The 9032-nt window shown below is 36.0% G+C and overlaps 1 protein-coding gene across 1 annotated transcript; it reads left to right on the top strand.

The window, feature by feature from the left end:
- The first annotated feature begins 2969 nt into the window (after positions 1-2969).
- On the top strand, positions 2970-8542 carry ptger2a (prostaglandin E receptor 2a (subtype EP2)). The gene is made up of 2 exons (XM_081347147.1): positions 2970-4125; positions 6880-8542. Exons 1-2 carry the CDS (start codon positions 3286-3288, stop codon positions 7171-7173), a joined length of 1134 nt encoding a protein of 377 aa, XP_081203273.1. The 5' UTR covers positions 2970-3285; the 3' UTR covers positions 7174-8542.
- Positions 8543-9032: the final 490 nt, after the last annotated feature.

Raw genomic sequence — 9032 nt, 5'->3', positions numbered from 1 at the left:
CAGCATTTTTCCACCTTAGAAACATTGCTATGCTATGTAAAACAAGCTATGTAATATGCTATCAGTTTCTGATGCAGAAAAGTTAGTTCATGCAGCATTCATGACCTCGAGACTAGATTACTGTAATGCTTTATTAGCTGGTTGTCCTGCATCCTCAATAAACAAGCTGCAGTTAGTCCAAAATGCCGCCGCTAGAGTTCTTACTAGATCAAGAAAATTTGACCATATAACACCAATTTTATCATCACTACATTGGTTACCTATAAAGTCCCGTATTAATTACAAGGTATTGCTAGTGACTTATAAAGCCCTAAACGGCTTAGCTCCAGTCTATTTAACGGATCTTCTATCGCCCTATAATCCATCGCGCTCTTTAAGATCACTAAATTCAAGGCTTTTGGTCATACCTATATCCACCAAAGGAGGGAGAGCATTTTCACATTTAGCTCCAAAACTCTGGAATAGCCTTCCTGATACTGTTCGTTGCTCAGACTCGCTCTCCCAGTTTAAAACTAGATTAAAGACGCATCTCTTCAGCCAGGCATTCATATAATATTTTTAATCTTACAGTTAAATCCAGTCTTTAGTTCATAAACGCCAGAGAGAAGGCCCCTGACTGAGCCTGGGTTCTGCAAGGTTTTTTTTTTTTCTCCATTAGGTCACCTGATGGAGTTTTAGGACACCATTAGGTCACCTGATGGAGTTTTTCGGTTCCTTGCCACTGTTGCCTTTGGCTTGCTCAGTTGGGGATATTTTGGGGATATTTAATTTTAATTTTATCAATTAATAAATTCCATTAGAAACAAACCTTGTTGTATTATTTTAATTTAATACCGTGAAGCTGCTTTGATACAATCTGTATTGGAAAAGCGCTATACAAATACACTTGACTTGACTTAACTTGACTATATATATATATATATATATATATATATATATATATATATATATATATATTACAGATTTATATAGATCATAAAAAAATCATAAAACATTCACATTTAATTTCTACAACTGTCGAATACATGTAATAATTTTAGTACCATAAAAATAGCCTTACCTTATTTAGCCTGTGGAGGGCGCCAGATAAAAACAAAACACACTAAACCTAACGCTGAATTGGTTTGTAATCTGTAAATCGATTTTAGATTTTTTTGTGTTGCAAATAAACTTTTGTTATCACACCTCAACAACGCAAAATCATGTATTATTTGTTTTACATTACGTTGGCTCATTTATTCATCCTACAACAATCATAAATTGCACAATAAGGTTTCCTTTAGGCCTCTATTATTTTGTTAGTTAGTGACGTGTGTCTTTTCATTGGCTAAGTGAAATTTGATCGTCTCCTGATGTACGTGAGATGTCCCTCAGTTTCAAGTTTCAGGACAGTTTGCTTTGTTCATAACCGTGTTTGGTTTGTCAACATGAACATAATCCGAGCTATTTGTACTGTAACAGTATGTGTGCAACATCAAGCATTATGGTGGCCAGACATGAGGAGAGCTCTGCGAATCCAACCATCATTCCCATATAGGCCTAACACAAATGCAAGCTCCACATTTAAGGTAGAAAAAAAAGGGTTACACTTTATTTTAAAGGCATAGTTCACCCAAAAATGAAAATTCTGTCATCATATACTCACCCTCAAGTTGTTTCAAACCTGTATGAATTTCTTTTTTCTGCTGAACACAAAAGAAGATATTTTGAAAAATGTCTGTAACCAAACAGTTGATGTGTCCATTTACTTCCATAGTATTTTTCCCCTACTATGGAAGTAAATGGACACATCAACTGTTTGGTTACAGACATTTTTCAAAATATCTTCTTTTGTGTTCAGCAGAAAAAAGAAATTCATACAGGTTTGAAACAACTTGAGGGTAGGTCTATAATGACAGAATTTTCATTTTTGGGTGAACTATCCCTTTAAGGTGTCCTTGTTACAGTGTAATTAGTAGTAGGCTAATTAACTACATGTACATAATTAGGGTTAGGGTAAGTATCACGCATAATTGACTGTTATTACTATATTAACTACATGCAAAATGTGTAACAGGGACACTTTAAAATAAAGTGTTACCAAAAAAGTTTTGTTTCTTGGATGAAAATATGCCTACATAGCTAACAATATGAACAAAACATTTTAAAAAACAGCAGTATACATAAAATTGTAATTGATAATGTGTAAATGCTGTTTGATTATAACATAAAACATTAAAATACCAGGAAGCCCTAAAGTAAAAGAGTACAAAAATTCCTTCTGGCAAGACAATAAAACACGTAGCAGCATGTTGTGAGCTCAGGTCTGTACAGCCCAACCTTAAAGCCATGGAAAGTTCTGTAACGTCTCTCAGCATTTAGAAACGTTTGGTTATAAAGTAGATTTAACTATCTGAAAATAAAGAAAATGTTGGAAAAAAAGCCAATTGAGCTGTTTCTGGGTCTAAAGATCAATGTTTCGGGGCCGTTTTCAAAGGTTTTGAACAGGTCCATTCTAGAATAAGATCTAAAGAGCACTTAGTACTTTGGAGGACAAATGTATTTGTGTTTATTTTATTTCATTTATTGTCATAGATTTTTAAAAAGTCTGTCAAATGTATACAATTGTAGTCTTTGGTGGTGTGATGTTTCGTTGTAATTTCAAGAATAGTGGCCATTATTTAATCAGTGGTAATTTTGACAATCATTCTTTCCTAAAGGCACATTTAGTAGCTTAAATCACATGCAACCCTTACCAAGAGACAATTTCAGGGCCATTTAAAAAAAAATTTAGAATAGCTATTTGATTATTATTATTAGTACAAATACAGCACAGGGCTCTTTTGGGACCCCAAACTGTCAGGAAGTAGAGTCTCAACGGCACATGAGGTTTTAAGGGAGCTTGAATTTCTCAGTACTGTGTCTGGACCAGTGTGTGTGTGTGTGTGTTGAGGGTGGAGTCAAGACGTTGTTTCACCAGTCAACAGCTCATTCAGCAGAGGAACTCATGGCTCACACTTCATTCTCCCACCACTGCCTCTTTGCCTTCGAGAGCATGGGGCAGACAAAGAGGCAAGTCTGTCTGACTCCAGAGGCATTGAATTACTGCTATGGTTCTACAATGCGGTGCACACCATGCTTAGATTGATGACCTCCATGCTTTTACCAGGATGAACATCCTTTAACCTTTTTAGATTTTTAAATTGAATGCAGTTTTTCTGATGTAGAGTTGGGTTTTCTCAAACATGCCAACCTAAACTAATTCAAGGAAGATTTTCACTTGAAGAACTTTGAGGTTCCAAGAAGATGAGCAACGGCAGCAATACATCCACTGCAGGAATGGAGACAGAGAACAAAACCTGTCGTGACAGTCTCAGCATTGAGGAGAACGGGGGCCCGACCATCAGCGCGATGATGTTCGCAGCTGGAGTGCTGGGGAACCTGGTTGCGTTGGTTCTCCTGGAGTTCCGCAGGAGGAAAGAGAAGAACCGGCAGCGGCAATCTCTGTTCCATTTGTTGGTGACCACGTTGGTCATTACGGATCTAATGGGCACCTGCATGATCAGTCCCCTTGTGCAGATTGCATACTTAACTAATACCACACTAGTTGGGATGACCGAGTCTTCAGCAGTGTGTCAATATTTTGGATTTGCAATGACTTTCTTCAGTCTGGGGACACTTTCCATCCTCCTCGCCACGGCACTGGAGAGGTGCATTTCCATCGGGTACCCGTACCACTATGGGAGGCACGTCACCAAGCGCTGTGGATACATCACCATCCCTTGCATTTATCTAGTCTGCTTTCTGTTCTGCTTGATGCCGTTTGCAGGCTTCGGGGAATACGTGCAATACTGTCCAGGGACGTGGTGTTTTATTGACATGAAGCCTGATAAGCCTGAGGACCAGGCTTACGCCAACGTTTATGCCACCGTGTTGCTGCTTATTATTGTAGTTATAGTGGCATGCAACTGTTTTGTAGTTTATCATCTGGTGTTGATGAACCGGAGGCGCAAAATGAACCGAGGATCGGTGCAGACCCGGAGTAAAAGAGACAGGAGGCACTTCTCATGGGCAGAGGAGGTGGAACATCTCATTCTTCTGGTCGTCATGACAGTCATATTTGTCATTTGTTCCATGCCATTAATGGTAAGACTTACAGTATCTTATTAGGATGAAGGAAAGTGATTTGTTGTAAATTCACTAAAATATTTTAAAAGTAATCAATAATCAATAAACTACTTTATAAAGAGAGAGAAAATTAAATAAATGTTATAGTTAAAGTGTATGATGTAAAAAAGAGGGTAAAACATATTTTTTATATTTCACTACTTATTATTAATATTAATGATTTTGCAAGAAGTAACCTTCTTACTTATCCCTAGAGAAAATATATTCATATTAACAACAATATCAGAAGTTGCAAAAGATAAAAGATGAATAAGAAACAACATTAATCGATATAAAAAGATGGTATGGTATAGTATAATATAATATAACTGCAAACGGGCTACAGAGACATTAATTTGCAGATAAATCATGATTTTTTATTTATATTTTTGAAGTCAAGAAGTCTTTTTTTCTTGTCTTAATTTATAATGTAGCTGTCATTTATATTCAGGTTATAGAAAAGAGACATTATCGTTTAACCGTCTTTTGCAGATTAAGTCTGGTTAGATTTGGAAAAGGTAATTAAAAGTAAACAACAGGTTTCATGGACGGATGCTTCCATATTATAGTTCAGGTTACTGGGCATGGGGATGTTGTGGTTTCTAAGTAACCGCATATTTTCTTGCTGATTTATTGACAGAAAGGAATGGTTATAAAAATGAAAAAGGTTTTAACCTGTCTTGGAGAAGCTGGTATTTATGAAAAGAAATGCCACGGAAACGTAAGTGCACGAAAGCATTTAGCATTTCGAAAAGGACGGCTTACTGAGATCTTGATCAAACCGAAAATCATGATATGGAGCTACTTTCAAAATCATCTCACCTCCATCAGAGCTTCTGTACCTACAATAACTGACAGTATGAGATTTAGATAGCTGGAGCTTATTTTTGCTTGGAGTGTATTATTAATTCTTGTGAAAAGCGACTAGATTGTGGTTGCGACGCACAAAGACTCTGACAGACCAAGTCTAGCTGAAACCAGACTCAAATCCAGCTCTTCAATCACCTGGAACTATGCCAGCCATGTTAATTATTTAGAAATTACATTAACATAAGGTGAAATGACATTAAAGTATTACAGTTTAGTATTCGTGGCTCCTTCTGCAAACTTATTGCTGATTCACTGGTTTGAATTGAGTTTATTAAGGACAACTGAATTTCAGCATAAATTACAAGTAATGTAATTTCAGATCCCAGCAACCCACTGACTAAATTTGTGGGACGGGCAACTAGGTAAATGTAATGATGGAAGGCTCCTGTCTGGTGAAAGATCATGCATAATCAGAATCATTAGATTTCATAACAAAAAGGAATCTTTTACTTGATCAAATGTTTAGTAAAACAGATTTTTAAATGTATATATGCACTGATAAACTTATAAGGATAAGGAATTTTGAAAAGATTCAGCATCAGTGTGTACACTTTTTTGGGGGAAATAACATATGAATGCCATGGTTTCTGCATATTAAAATGGGAAAGAAGAAAGTATTTTAACATCAAAGAGATTACGCATTTTAAGACTCCAGTTTGATGAAATGCAGTGCATGAGAATTTCGTAATAGCTAACTTTCATCATACTTCATGGTCTGTGAAAAAAAACAATCCTATTAGGAAAAATATAATTTCTACAGTGTGTTTACCATCACTTTTCTGTGTGATAAAGGAAAAACGAAACAAAGGCTTATGTAACTATAAACTATGAGCAGAGGTAAGCAAACTTAGGAAAATAATATGAATCATTTCTGCTCTTTTTAGGAGAATGAACTGTGAAATGAAGTTTTTTATAGCGATCTTGTGAGTCATTGATGGGAACTCCAAGATGAAGACATCTAGAGAGTGGATTGTAATTTTTACATAACTGCTTCCATGGGTGACAGAAATAGCAAAGTTTTGACAGACTGTGCCTATGTTTATATTTTTGAGTTGTTTTATGCACACACAAAATCTTATGAGACCACATAAGTGTTCAAAGCAAAAGCTCCTTAAAATGGAGTCAATGGGGAAAATGACTGATAAGTCTCTTGCCTTTTAAATTGCTATCTGTAATTTAGAGTAATAACATGTTAACGTGCACGTTGATGAAAGTAATGCGATTTAAGCGCATTATCTTGTGTGTGAGATGAAACACATCCACGTTGTTGTCATTAATATTGATCAATGAGCTGGTGTCTTATTGAAGCTTGTCAGCATTGATAATGGTTTCTCCGATTAGATATGATTTGTGGGATGTGGAAAAGTAACATGAATTATTAAAACCATGAAATGCAAAACTATACTCTGGACCAGACATTGTATACAGTGACTCCGCATACCTCATCACAATGCTTTCATTACAACTATTGCTAGCAGTTGTCACACTACATGCTAAATTTACATGATGATATGTAACCAACTGTGATTAATTATTAATAAATTGAGTCTAGATAGATCTAGTTTGAAAATATTCAATCTATATGTATCTAAAAGGCCTAAAAACCAACGATGCATTAAGTCTACATTGACCAGAAATAAGATTTGCAATTGCTGATGCTCTTCTGAAAAATTAATATCAAAGTTTTTGGTTCTTGACATTTGATACAGTATTTCTGAAAATAGATATGCATCTTCATGCTTCTCTGGTTTATTTGTAAGTCTCAGAGGGTTGTGCTCGGAATAAAAAATCGTTTCCTATGACATCATCATCTGTGGTTAATGTTCTGTGGTTAATGTCTCTGAATTACCTTTTTCTCTCTAGATCCGTGTGTACATCAACTCCATGGAAAAGCCTGTAAAAAACAAGTTTGATCTAATTGCTCTGCGGTTCCTCTCGGTCAACTCCATCATTGACCCGTGGGTGTTCATCATTCTCAGCCCCTCGGTTCTGCGCTTCCTCTGGGGGGCGCTGTGTAAGACCCCCTTAATGCCCTCCAGGAACTCCTTGTTCAAAACGTCCATTTCCAAGAATCCTGCTGGCCAAATCGAGCTGTTTCAACCCAGTTCCACCTGTGTGGAGACCACACACCTCAGCAAGTCTGTTCAGATGATCTGAAGTGATGAGGACAATGACGATGGACTGGAAATCGATATGATTTGGAAGGCAAGGCTCATCGAGGTTTAAAGTTCTTTAATAGTATTTCAAAATTCCAGAATCTTATCAGTTGACAACTTAAACAAATTGAGGAAAACCGTTGCCTTAAAATTATTAAGTAAATAACTTAGTTGTATAACTTAGTAAAAAACTTCATGTGTACTTAATAAAATTAAGTTATGTGAACTTGAAAATTCCACATAACTGATTTATTTTTAATTACACATGAAGTTTATTAACTTAATCAATTTAAGGCAACGGTTTTCCTTAAGTTAAGTCAACTGATCACTTTTTACAATCTATCTATCTATCTGTCCGTCCGTCCGTCCGTCCGTCCATCCATCCATCCAAGAACATCTTAACTGATTTGTCTGCCGTTGGTGATCTGGTTTGTTTGTTGATCTAAAAACAGATTCAGAAACTGAGTAAGATAAAGTCAAATGTGAGGTCAAAGGGATACGTTGCATTCCCTCAACCACTACAGTAATTGTTTTGAGACCAGGAGCCCTGTTAACTGCAATTACCTGAAGAAGTTGAAAAATGTTTAAGGCATGTTCACTGGGAGTTAATTCATGGAGGATTTTTCAGTTTTGCCGGGGATATTCTGTGATTGGACTGTTTGAAAACAGAGAAACTGTCCTGAAGCTATCGTTCCATGATCATTACTCATCCAAATTTTTTGCAGGCTTGTGCTTTTCAGGTTAATGGTAAAAACGGCACGTTCTCCTTTGGACACGTTTGTTGTCAAGTGACTCATATGACGTAGTTTGCATTTCAAGTAATTCAGTTCTTCAAATGTTACATATGAAAGCTGTCTGCTTGTATTTATAATCTCAACATATTTATTGTGCTTTAATTTATGTTAATACAACTACAAGTTAATGATATATATGTGTCTTCATATGTATGTAGGCTGACATGAATCAGTCATTTCTTTCATGTGAGAGATTCCGATTGTACATAATTGTACATAAGTATAAGCATTTAAGCATGACGACATGCGTGGTGCCGTTCAGTAGCTACAGACCTGTTCTTTGTGTCAAGATACTTGTTTTTCTGTGCCTTTGAAGGTCTTGAATGTACTTCATGAAATAATGTGTTATCTACGTATGCATGTAATTTATGTTGAAGTGTTGTGAAACTGTCTGTTTAATGTGACATATTCTAAGCAAGTCATTGAGATGCACTTCAAAACGGAGCAAATCAATAAGAGATTGATAAGATAAGAGATGCATTTTGAATTTGAATATAAGGAAGTATTATCTGTCATTTTTAACAAGAAAAGTTGTTTGTCAAGACAAAATCGTGTTGTGTGTGGTTTGAAAGTTGTAAAAAAAAAAAAAAAAAGTTTAAAAAGCCTTTAAGTTTGAAGGTTTATAGGCCTTAAATTTAAATTCCAATTCATGAATAAAAAGGGAGACAATTTTTCATTTCTGAATTTTGCCCAAACCTGCTCAGGACTCGTGTCTCTTGACAAAGAAATAAATAAAGCATGCATACTTTCCCTGAGGCGAAGTATGCGAACACTGAAATGCTTGTTGAGCGCATTGCTTGCACATGGTCCTGTTGTACATATTTAATGTTCTTGCATTACAGTGCTGTGATAAACCATGTGACTCAAGGGGGTGATAGTCTTGCCATGTGTTTTATTCCAAGTTACTAATTCCTCTGCATGTTTAGCAAACTTTAATTAACTTGCTTAGCAAATTTTTTTCTTCAAACTCCTGCTCTGCCATGACAGTAACTGATCTGAACTGACCATAGAAAAAACACATTGCAATTGTATATTTCTGAATGCAATTATGTGTGCGTTAGTTTGC

Source organism: Scardinius erythrophthalmus (assembly GCF_964197995.2).
Source record: "Scardinius erythrophthalmus genome assembly, chromosome: 19".
NCBI lineage: Eukaryota > Metazoa > Chordata > Actinopteri > Cypriniformes > Leuciscidae > Scardinius > Scardinius erythrophthalmus.
Note: the sequence above shows the minus strand (reverse complement) of the source record. Positions and strands in the feature narration are given on the sequence as shown.